We start from the raw sequence: 12,301 nt of genomic DNA, 5'->3' as shown, positions 1-12,301 counted from the left end.
CCCTGTGTTATCCTCAAGCCCTTTATTTTTTGGACCACTCCTCTTTGTCTTCACTGCACTCCTAATTTTTTTTCTTACCATGTCTTCCCCAAGGCTGCCTTCTTAGCCATCTGGCTTTCTGTTTTTTCCATTTGCTTCCAGTAATCATTTCCACAGCTTCAACACTCATTTCTATGAAGACGACCTCCCATTCTCTACTTCTGGTTCTAAGATTCTGTACTCCCAACTTGTGTTACTAGACACCTACACATACCATCAGCAGGCCAACTCTAACATATCCAAAACCAAAGTCATGATCTTACCCACAAAATATATTGCGCTCCTGACATGGCTATTGCTGCTAATGCATTCAACCCCTCAACATAACTCAATGCTCTTAGGGTCACTTTTGTTGATTTCATGTTCAATGACCCAATTCAATTTCAGTGTAGTGCTGTCACATCTATCTCTTCTGTTCCTTTCCTTATTTCCTCAACCTTAGATTAGATTTTCAAAGTGTCTCTCTTGGACTTACTGAAGGAAATTTTTCCATTACTTGAAACTTATCTTTAGGTGATGAGATGACAGGTGATTTTTGTTATGTACCTTTCGGGTTTTTGTTTTGTTTTGTTGTTTTTTGTTGTTGTTGATGTTGTTGTTTTTAGAGCCACACCCATGGCATATAGAAGTTTCCAGGCTAGGGGTGGAACTGAAGCTGCAGCTGCAGGCCTATGCCACAGCCACAGCAATATGGGACCCAAGACACGTCTGTGACTTATACCAAGCTCACAGAAAGGATGGATTCTTAACCCACTAAGTGAGGCCGGGGATCAGGGATCGAACCTGCATCCTCGTGGATACTAGTTGGGTTCACTACTGCTGAGCCACAATGGGAACACCTGTAACTTTTTGGATTAAAAAAAATTCTCCACAGGTAACATGTAGTACATTCATTTTAAAAATGATTTCCTGCCGTGGCCTTAGTGGGTTACAAACCCACCTAGTATCCATGGGGATGTGGGTTCAATTCCTGGTCTCACTCAGTGGGTTAAGGATCTGGTGTTGCCGTGGCTGTGGTGTAGGCTGGCAGCTGCAGCTCCAATTAAACCCCTAGCCTGGGAACTTCCATATACCGCATGTTTAACCCTACAAGGCAACAATTAAAAAATTAAAAAAAAAATTTTTTTAATGTAGTGGAGGAGTTCCCACTGTGGCAGAACAGGATCCACAGCATCTTGGGAGCACTGGGATGCAGGTTTAATCCTCAGCCCAGCACAGTGGGTTAAAGGATCTGGTGTTGCCACACTGTGGCTTAGGTTACAACTGTGTCTTGGATCTGATCCCTGGCCTGGGAATTCCATGTGCCTAGGGGAGCCAAAAAAGCTCAAAAACAAACAACCCCCCACCCCCATAATGGATACACAACAAGTTCCTACTGTACAGCACATGGAACTATATCCAATCTCCTGAGATAGACCATGATGGAAAATAATATAAAAAAAGAAGGTATATACATATGACTGAGTCACTTTGTTGTACAGCAGAAATCAGCACATTTTATTTATTTATTTTTTTGGTCTTTTTGCCTTTTCTAGGGCCGCTCCCACAGCATATGGAGGTTCCCAGGCTAGGGGTCTAATCAGAGCTGCAGCCGCTGGCCTACGCCAGAGCCACAGCAACGCCAGATCCAAGCCACAGCTGCGACCTACACCACAGCTCACAGCAACGCCTGATCCTTAACCCACTGAGCTGGGCCAGGGATGGAACCTGTGTCCTCGTGGATACTAGTCGGTTTGTTAACCAATGAACCACTGAAAAATTCCCATTCCTTTTGATAGTTTTATCAGGAAAGTTTATCAGGTTAAGTGCTTGATTGTACAAGATCTGTCAAAGTGCTTGCTGAGTTTGGATGGATTTAGAAGATAAGGAGTAAATGCCTAGGTAGGGTGTGTTATTTTAATGATCCTCATAAAGCCTACCAAAAGATAAGGGAATATGGATGTTTTACATGTCTGTGGTGCTTTTAGAATTCCTAAGTCCTTACCTTCACTCCTCACACCCACTCCTTGATTAGCAGGGCATTTGTTAATAGTAGTTAGTTTCATTTTACGGATGGTAAACAGGCTCAAAAGGTGAAGTGACTTTCCAAAAATCTCAGATAGCGAGCAACAGGATTAGTGCTCTAATCCAGTTCTCCTGACTCCAAATCTAGGGATCTTTCTCCTATATAAAACCCCCTTTCTGTGATCTGAACTTTGCTGTTGCCAAGGTAACAGCCACAGTACAGAACAATGAGTGCCTGGAAACCATGACACTGCCTTCTCTGTATGCCACAAAGTTAAAAATTTAACTGAGGTCACCTTAACCACCAGACCCTTTATTAAATTCCTTCATATGCTTCATCTTTATGTTTGTTAACCCTAGTACCCTTGTCACCAAAAGCTCATTTATGATGGGCTTCCTGGCAGAGAGACCATGCTGTCTTTTCTGGTCCTGACTCAGTCGTTCTGTTCCTTAGTCCCAGGAGGTGAGTATGGAACAGGGAGCCTGAAAGACACTGAATAGCTGTCTGAACTGAGGCCTTTTCCCCCATGTGGGCCTCACATTCCACCTGTAGTCATTTGCCTTTCACTCTTGTGAGGTGTGGCTATTTGGCAAAGGTGAGGAGGCTTTGCTTTCTATTGGTTTGATACAACAAATTCTAGAATAGGTTAGACGGAGAAGAGTCTTTTTTTTTTTGCTTTTTTTAGGGCCACACCCACGGCATATGGAGATTCCCAGGTTAGGAGTGGAGTTGGAGCTACAGCTCCTGGCCTACACCACAGCTATAGCAAAACAGGATCCAAGCGGCGACTGCAACCTACACCACAGCTTGGGGCAACACTGGATCCTTAACCCGAGCAAGGACAGGAATGGAACCCACATCCTCATGGATCCTAGTCGGGTTCATTAATTGCTGAGCCACGAAGGGAACTCCTGGGAAGAGTCTTTATTTCAAAGGAAATAGCCATGCCTCTGGGGTTCTCTCTTCATCCTGGTATGAAGTTATGAAGAGTCAGTCATATAATCTGATTCTAAGAAAACTTTATTTATTTATGCATTTTTATTTTTTTATCTTTTTAGAGCTGCAGGTGTGGTATATGGAAGTACCCAGGCTAGGGGTCAAATTGGAGCTGTAGCTGGTGGCCTACATCACAGCCATAGCAATGCCACATCTGAGCCCCATCTGCGATATCTACACCACAGCTCATGACAACACTGGATCCTTAACCGACTGAGCGAGGCCAGGGACCGAATTCGAGTCCTCATGGATACTAGTGGGGTTTGTTGCCGCTGATCCATGACTAACTTCTAAGAAACTTTAAATTCGAGGTCATTTAAGATTTTTGTCAGCAGATGGCACTTCTCTCCTTACCAAATACAAGTCTCTCCAAAAAGAAATACTGTTTCTGTTTCTTTGCTGCTGCTGAGTTCCTCAGATTTCTTTAGCACATCCAAACATTTCTCCTCAGTTCCCGTTTGCAGGGATTTAGTCTACAATATCTGTTTATGCGTTTTATGTATACTCTCTTTCCACAAAGGACTTGAAATTGCTTTTAACACACAGTACACAATAATAAAATATGAGGAAAAGGAGAATATAAAATGCAATATAGAATATAGGATTTGATTCTGAGTTGCAGGTAGCTGGAAGAAAACATACAAAATATAAATACATGGTTTACATTACCAGGTTACTGGGTGAAAGGGCAGGGAGGGAGAATGACTTCCTAGGGCTTGAAATTAAAATGAAAGTTCTCACCTAGGATATATTGGAGGCAAGTTTCTATCTATTGTTGTGCCCTTCTCATGTCTCTGACCTAATTTATAATGTTATTCCTGGTCTGTAAAAACTAAAGGGTACTTTTACTACCCTGCAGCCTCAAGCCTGCCTGACCAACATTTCTCAACCTCTAAGCTTCAATTTTTTCAAGATTCAGGCTTCACGCAGTCTCTCATCCTACACAGGTTGTTTAAACTGCCTACAGGGGGGCATTGTCCTGGGCACTGGGAACAGAAGCATATCCATTAGACAGGTCTGGGTGTGCTCAAATCAATTTATAAAATTTTCTTCTGTCAGAGAGCTCTTACGTAGCTCAAGAAAACTTAAGAGAGTTATGCCGGGCAATGTTATAACGGAAAGCTAAACCTGTGTGATTGACCTTAAGAAGGCTTTGGGATTGTTCTATTTAAAAATAAATCGGTAAATTGCAACTCGCCCAAGTTTCCAATAGAAAACCAGACTAAAGCTGGGGCTTCCACACAGTTTGCAAGGGACGGCCTTGGTGGGCAGCAGCTAGAGTAGGAGAGGGCGGGTGAGCGGAGGGCCCCAAGATGCTTGGCAGCGAGGAACCTCAAGGAGCGGTGTCTTGCCCCTCCCACTGCAGTCTGGGGTTGGGAACCAGGATTGGGGCGGGCGGGGCCGGACCGGGGGCTCTAGGGAGCGAGACCCGGCGTTGGGCTCCGAAGAGGGGGGCCTGGCCCCCAGCACCCGCGGGAGGCGGTGGCAGGGCGGCGGCTTTGTGGCGCGCGCGGGTTCCACCGCGGGCGCGGCGGGGGCTGGGCGGGCCAGAAGCGTCCGCCGCTCCAGGCACTCGGCCCGGCCGCGGGCACCCCTATGGCTAGCCCCACGCCGTCTGGCTTCCCAGCGCGCACCAACAGCCGCCTGGATGCGTTCCTGCGGAGGCGTCTGCCGCCTGAGGTCTACGACGCCATCCGCGCCTACGAGCCGTGCATCGTGGCCTCCGATTCAGAGAAACACACCTTAAAGTACGTGGTGCTCAGCGACCGGCTCATCTACCTGACCGAGAACCCGCCCAAGTCTATCCGGCGAGTAGTGGCGCTGAGGGACGTCGTGGCCATCGACCTGGTGAGGCGCGCGGGCGGGCAGTCGGATCGCGAGATCCGGGTTCTTGGGACCACCCTCGCCCCCAGTCCCTCCTGTACGCGGGAAAGCGGAGGAGGGCTTTCCTCACCCCGCGCCGGGACTCCGGTACTCTAACTTCCCTTACGAGCAGCCACACAGGAAGACTGGATAGCTGTATGCAGTCTGAATAAAGATGCTTTTCCCTTTCTCCTCATTTGTACGGATCATCCCCTAAACCCCTGGTTTGGGCGACAGATTTATACACATAGCTCCGTATTAGAAGTATGTTTTAGGAGTTCCCCTCGTGGCTCAGCAGAAACGAATCCGACTAGCATCCATGAGGACGCTGGGTCGATCCCTGGCTTCGCTCAGTAGGTTAAGGATCAGGGCGTTGCCATGAGCTTTGGTATAGGTTGCAGACGCGCGCTCGGATCCCACCTTGCTGTGGCTCTGGTGTAGGTGTGGCCCTAAAAAGACCAAAAAAAAAAAAAAAAAAAAAAAGGTACTTTAAAAGTTACTTCTTTAAGCACCTAGCCTGTGCCAGGCACTGTGCTAGACACTAAGGATACAAAAGTGAAATAGGGCACCCTCCCAAAAGCCAACAACAGCGCAAATAAATGCCATGGAATAAGTGCTATTATGCCTTGTTCACTTTTTTATCTTTAGGGCTTAGAGCTTGTTAGGTACTCAGTATGAATGAATGAATGCATTAATGAGATGCACACCGGACACCTGGTGGTCTCAGGCTGGCCACTGTTCTGGACCCAGGCCATGCTGGGAAAACTTACAGGAAGGAGTGTCAATTTAGAGTGGAGCCTTGAAGGAGATAAAATCTATCCCAGTTTTTAGTGTGCTGGTACTGTATCCCAGGAATAGATTTACCTTATAAATCAGCAACAGCTTGGAAGCAGTATCCTCTCCAATTACTCTTTTTTTTTCCCCCTTGGCTCCTTTTGTCTGATCTGCTCTCCAGGTGTGTTCTTCCTTTTTCCTTTGGGGACAGGTGTCTAGCCTCGTTTTTTTTTCCCTTGCCTGAGTCTCCGAGTCTCCCAAGGGAGAAGTTGGTGAGACTCTTTATGGGGCTGTTTTGCCAAGAAAATCAGAGCTTGTTTGGAACATGCCTGTAAGAAAATAATAAAATTAAATGAAAAAAGTAAATGCTTTCTTTTTTTACTTAAAATATCTCTGTGGGCTAATATCACTCTGCAAATTTTTTGCTTCACTTGAGCAAAAGCTGGAAGTAGAACTGCTTTTTCCTCACTGCTTCTATTTGCATTCTCTTGAACTGAAATTTTTAAAAATTCAAATTTCTGACCAAATGTTTTATTGTTATTATTATTATTTTTTGTCTTTTTAGTGTTGCACCTGTGGCATATGGAGGTTCTCAGGCTAGGGGTCCAATTGGAGCTGTAGCTGCTGGCCTACTCCAGAGCCACAGCAATGCAGGATCTGAACCATGTCTGCGACCTACACCACAACTCACAGCAATGCCGGCTCCTTAACCCACTGAGTGGGGCCTGGGATCGAACCGGTGTCTTCATGGATGCCAATCCCATTCATTAACCGATGAGCCACGACGGGAACTCCCCAAATGTTTCAGAAATATTAAATGGTCAACTTTTTCTAGTGTCTGCAGTGTAGACATTTATTCTTTTGAAAGTAATGATTTTAGGATATTGTTACTCTCCCTGAAAATAGACAGTATACATATATCAGTAGATCTTCCTTTTTAAGCTTTCAGAATCTACAAAGTAAAGCTCCGTAGGTCTGCCCAAGCCAAGAATCCTACAAAAAGGCATACCTATTTATTTGGTCATGCTTTATATACCCTGCAGGCACCCAGAAGAATGTGCAGTGTCTATAAAGGTGCTGAACAAATCTAAGATTTCAGCATTGTTGATAGATTGAATGTCCATCCTACACAACATAATTTATTTTCAGGTAAAGTTGTGGTAAGCAGAATAATGGCTCTTAAAAGATATCCCCAGAACTTGTATTTTATATCACATGGCAAAGGGGAATGACAGTTGCAGATAGAATTAAGGTTGCTTGCTAATCGCTGACATTTTTTTTTTTGCCTTTTAAGGGCCACCCTTATAGCAGATGGAAGTTCCCAGCTGGGGGTTGAATTGGAGCAGCTGCTGGCCTATACCACAGCCACAGCAACTCCAGATCTGGAGCTGTGCTAATCTACACCACAGCTCTTGGCAATGCTAGATCCCCTGACCCACTGACCGAGGCCAGGGATCGAACCTGCATCCTCATGGATACTAGTTGGGTTTGTTATTGCTGAGCCACAATGGGAACTCCTTGCTGACTTTAAAATGGGGAGATTATCTTGGATTATCTGCATGGGGCCAATGTAAGAAAAGGGAGGCAGAAGAAGAGTCAGCAATAGAGTGATGCAGCCTAAAAAAGATGCTGCCAGGGGAGTTCCCGTGGTGGCAAAGAGGAAACAAATCCGACTAGGAACCATGAGGTTGCAGGTTTGGTGCTTGGCCTTGCTCAGTGGGTTAAGGATCTGGCGTTGCTGTGAGCTGTGGTGTAGGTCACAGACATGGCTTGGATCTGGCATTGCTGTGGTTCTGGTGTAGGCTGGCAGCTGCAGCTCCAATTCAACCCCTTGCCTGGGAACCTCCATCTGCTGCAAGTGTGGCCCTAAAAAAAAAAAAAAAAAAAAAGACTCTGCTGGCTTTGTGGGTGGAAGGGGGCCACGAGCCAGGGAACGTGGGCAGCCTTGAAAAACTGGAAAAGGCACAGAAACAGATTTTTCCCTAGAGCCTCCAGAAAGAATGCAGTCCTGCTGATAACTTTATTTTAGAGCAGTGAGACCCATTTCAGACTTCTGACTGTAAGAAAATAAATTTGTGTTGTTTAATGCCACCAAGTTTGTGGTAATGTGTTACACTAGCAATAGGAAATCAGTACAGAAGTGTTTCTTCTTGTGGTGTTTTTAAATGGATAAGTGTTTTAAAAAAATACTGTTTCAGTGAGAAATAAGTATAATTGAGCTAAGCACAAATGCCTTAACAATCTCTTTTTCTGAGTTTTTATTATAGTTATTATAGTTCAGTGCCTTGTACTAAGCTCCATAGGGTGTGTGAAAAATGGTTGTCCTCGAATTGCTTTCTCAATTAATAACCACAGATGTAGTTGACTAGTAATCCCTCTATGAACACGATGTCTGTCCCTTTTTTTTTTTTTTTTTGTCTTTGCCTTTTCTAGGGCCACTGCTGCAGCATATGGAGGTTCTCAGGCTAGGGGTCTAATCAGAGCTGTAGCTGCTGGCCTACGCCAGAGCCACAGCAACGCAGGATCTGAGCTGCGTCTGCCACCTACACCACAGCTCACGGCAACGCCAGATCCTTAACCTACTGAGCAAGGCCAGGGATCAAACCCTCAACCTCATGGTTCCTAGTCGGATTTGTTAACCATTGAGCCACGATGGGAACTCCTGTCTGTCCTTAATACCACGTGAATTTTCCTGATTTCTGTGTTATGTCATATATATTTGTCTATACCTCAGGTTACCTTGTCTGTTACCTTGGATTACACTCTTTCAGTGCCCAGCAGCTTTGTTTTTTTTGGAATGGGTTCCTCCTTTCTTGAAAGATAAAGTGTTTAATCTCCTTTTCTCCTAGGGCGCTGTCCTCTTTCTACGGCTACCTCTTAAGACATTTTTTTCAATTCTCAAGGTCTTCTCATTTTACTGTACAAATTTGTTTCTCTTGTTATTTGACTTTCGGTTGGCTTAGGTTCCCACTTTGCCTTTGTTTTTTACTGACTCATCAATAAAAGCCCTAAGCAAATAAGTCCTTTGTGCCTCTGAGTACCCACCCCCCCCCCCGCCACCTTGTTCCACATTCAGCCAGATTCTTCCATTTAGTTCATGTGTTCAGTTACACATCAGGAAAAAAATGTCCAAATATACAGATTAAAAAGTCCATCTTTTCCCCTAAGGAAAAAAGAAATGAAGGTAACAACAAAACATTAAGAATATAGAAGTAAGTTTTCCCTTCCAGCAAAGACAGGCTTGGAGGTCTCAATAGGTTTCTTTTTTTTTTTTTTAAACAAATTAATGTCGGAGTTCCCATTGTGGCGCAGCAGAAACAAATGCGACTAGGAACCATGAGGTTTCGGGTTCGATCCCTGGCCTGGCTCAGTGGGTTAAGGATCCAGCGTTGCTGTGGCTGTGGTGTAGGTCGAAGACATGGCTCAGATCTGGCATTGCCGTGGCTGTGGTGTAGGCTGGCAGCTGTAGCTCTGATTCCACCCCTAGTGTAGGAACCTCCATATGCCGCAGGTACAGCCCTAAAAAGCAAAAAACCAAACAAACAAAAAACGAAAAAAAAAAATTAATGTCAAATTTATTTAAATAATTTTAAGTGTTTTTTTTCTCATTTATTAAAAAAAAAAACTCTTTAAAAAATTTAAGTATAATTGACTTTTAACACCATGTTGGAGTTCCCACTGTGGCCCAATAGTATCAGCAATGTCTTGGGAGCATGGGGATACAGGTTTGATCCCCCGCCTGGCACAGTGGGTTAAGGATCTGGTGTTGCTGTGATGGCTTGGGTTTCGACTATAGCCTGGGTCTGATCCCTGGCCCGGGAACTCCATATGCCACCAGACCGCCAAAAAAGAAGAAAAACAATAACAACCAAAAAAACACCTTGTTAGTTCCAGGTGTACAACACAGTGGTTCCATATTTCTATACCTTACAAAATGATCATCACTCAGTAGGTGTTTGATATGGTTCATCTCCTAAAAGAAAGGGTTTCCAAGGTTGCTTGGGCAGAGCTTTTATGAAAGGAAGATGTTTTCTTTAAAAGTTACTTTCAAAAGCTCCAGAGTTCTGTTTCTGTTGCCTTGAAGCCTTTCTGAGATTAGACACATTTTTCAAGTGTAAGAATCAACTATTTCAAACAGTGAATTTCCTATGGACCCATTCTCATTCAGTGCCATCCCATCAGCTACAGAGGAAAAAAAAAAAAACACCTGTCAACTTCAGCAACCCTTGTCTCTACTTCTTGCCTCTCCTTGTCCCTTCACCACTTTCCCCAGTGAATATCAGCTCTCCAGCCATCCCAGGATCTGTGTGGCTTCTTAAACAGGCAACGAATGCACCTTTTACAGTTGGGCATGTTTGCTGGCAGTATGTTTCCTCCTCCTTCCAGGAGGTTCAAAATATTATATTTACAATCCTCCTACTTCTCTCTCTCCTTTTAAAAGTGTAAAAAACATTCTCAACTCAGGCAGAAAACAGGTCACAATCTGTGCCAAAAAGGCCACTGTATTTTGCTAATGGATCCCTGCTTTCCCCTTTCTGTATTCAGATCTTACACAGTTTCTAGGCTAAGCCCTAGCTGTTTTTTCTCCAAATCACTTTCCTTTGAAGGAGCCCATGAGGGCGGTTCTTTTGGTCTATTTTGTTCATTGCTCTATGTCTGGTTTCCATAGGACACAGGTGAGATGGTCCATTAATCTTTTTGCTAAATATACAACATAATCGGTTTCTTTGTTCCTCAGTTTATTATCTGCAGTATACATTGGGGGCATTTAATAATACTTTTTTTTTTTTTGCTTTTTAGGGCCGCACTCATGACATATGGAAGTTCCCAGGCCAGGAGTCGAATTGGAGCTGCAGCTGCTGCCCTGCACCACAGCCACAGTAACTCGGGGTCCAAGCTGTGTCTGCAACCCACACTACAGCTCATGGCAACACCGGATCCTCAATCAAGTGAGGCCAGGGATTGAACCTGCATCCTCATGGATGCCAGTCAGATTTGTTTCTGCTAAGCCACCATGGGAACTCCTAATAATACACTTTTATTCAGCTTTGGCTTTCTACCTGTGTGGATTTGCTCAAGTTTTTAGCTTCTGCTTTATACCTCCATTTCTTCATCAATAAAAGAGAGACAACAGCATCTTCCTTATAGAGCCAATGGGAGGATCAACTGTATTAAAAAATGCAACACTTTTTTTTGCTTTGTTTTGTTTTTGTTTTTCAGGGACTAACCTACAGTATGTGGAAGTTCCCAGGCTAAGGGTCACATCACAGCTGCAGCTGCCAGCCTACACCACAGCCACAGCAATGCTGGATCTGTGTTGCATCTACAACCTACACTATAGCTCACAGCAACACTGGATTCTTAACCCACTGAGTGAGGCCAGGGATTGAACTCAAATCCTCATGGATACTAGTTGGGTTTGTTACTGCTGAGCTGCTGCAGGAATTCCAAAAAATGTAACACATTTAAAATAGTGCTTGGCACATGGTAGGAGCTACATACATGTTTCATTATTATTAATTACCTTTATTCACATATATTAAGTCAATTAAGGCTCACCATGAATCTGTAAGATTGATATCTCTTTAAGAGATTTAGTAAACTTGGGGGAAAAAAGCCCTGGTTTTTGAGCTTTGGTTATGTATTAGGCATTTTAAAATATATTATCTCATTTATTCTTTTTTTTTTTTTTTTGGCCATAGTGCAGGCATATGGAGTTCCTGGGCTAAGGATCTCAGGGATCGAACCTGTGTCCTGGTGCTGCAGAGATGCCACTGAGCCCATTCTGCCAAACAGGAACTCCTATCTTATTTATTCTTTGTGAAAATTTGCCCACTGGGTTTGTCAAGTTTAATATGTTTAATCAACAGTTTAATGTGTTTAACCTTACAGTGCAGCAGATTAAGGATCTGGCATTGTCACTGCAGCAGCTTGGGTTGCTGCTAAGGCACTCTTTTGATCCCTGGCCTGGGAACTTCCACATGTTGAAGGCACAGAAGAAAAAAAAAAAAAGTCCAACAGCAGTATTCCTGATCTCCACACCTAAGCCTGTTACTCCCTTAGCTGTCCCTATTTTAAGAAGTGACATCATCTCCCATCATCTTTAATTCTTTCTTTCACGCCCCACAACCTACACATCAATATAGCCTCTTGACTTGTGTAGAAGAGGGAAAAGTTTTCCTCAATCCTCTTAGGGACCCTGGCTGGGTCTGAAAATTAAAATGAAAAAAATAGATGGATAGGAAAAAAGTGTACAAATTTATGACATGAATTTTACATGACATGGAAGCCTCTACAAGAAAATGAAGTCCCAAAGAAACAGTTAAACCTGTGTATGTTTAATACTAGGTCTGATGAAGAATGGAGAGTCGGAGAGTTCCTGTCATGGCTCAGTGGTTAATGAAAAACCGACTAGTATCCATGAGGAGTCAGATCTGATCCCTGGCGTCACTCAGTGGGTTAAAGATCTGGTGTTGCCATGAGCTGTGGTGTGGGTCACAAACGTGACTCGGATCCTTGTTGTGGCTGTGGTGTGGGCCGGCAGCTACAGCTCCGATTCAACACCTGGCCTGGGAACTTCCATAAGACAAAAAAAAAAAAAAAAGGAATGGCGGGTCATAGAAA

The 12,301-nt window shown here is 44.1% G+C and overlaps 1 protein-coding gene and 1 long non-coding RNA gene across 3 annotated transcripts in view; one reads left to right on the top strand and one right to left on the bottom strand.

The window, feature by feature from the left end:
* Positions 1-4,560: 4,560 nt before the first annotated feature.
* Positions 4,561-12,301, top strand: part of C7H12orf56 (chromosome 7 C12orf56 homolog) — a 101,150-nt gene continuing 93,409 nt past the window's right edge. For both annotated transcript variants that reach the window (XM_047787116.1, XM_047787117.1), the window contains exon 1: positions 4,561-4,888. In XM_047787116.1, the coding sequence (XP_047643072.1) occupies positions 4,637-4,888 (252 nt within the window). In that variant the 5' untranslated portion in view covers positions 4,561-4,636. The remainder of the gene's footprint in view (positions 4,889-12,301) is intronic.
* The window catches only part of LOC125131044 (uncharacterized), a 135,351-nt gene continuing 128,355 nt past the window's right edge, over positions 5,306-12,301 (bottom strand). Inside the window, exons 5-6 of the long non-coding RNA XR_007135848.1 lie at positions 5,768-6,006; positions 5,306-5,352 (exon numbers count right to left, since the gene is read on the bottom strand). This is a non-coding gene — a long non-coding RNA (uncharacterized LOC125131044). The remainder of the gene's footprint in view (positions 5,353-5,767; positions 6,007-12,301) is intronic.

The sequence above is a fragment of the Phacochoerus africanus genome, chromosome 7, assembly GCF_016906955.1.
Source record: "Phacochoerus africanus isolate WHEZ1 chromosome 7, ROS_Pafr_v1, whole genome shotgun sequence".
Taxonomy (NCBI): Eukaryota; Metazoa; Chordata; class Mammalia; order Artiodactyla; family Suidae; genus Phacochoerus; species Phacochoerus africanus.
This window is presented reverse-complemented; position numbering and strand designations above follow the sequence as displayed.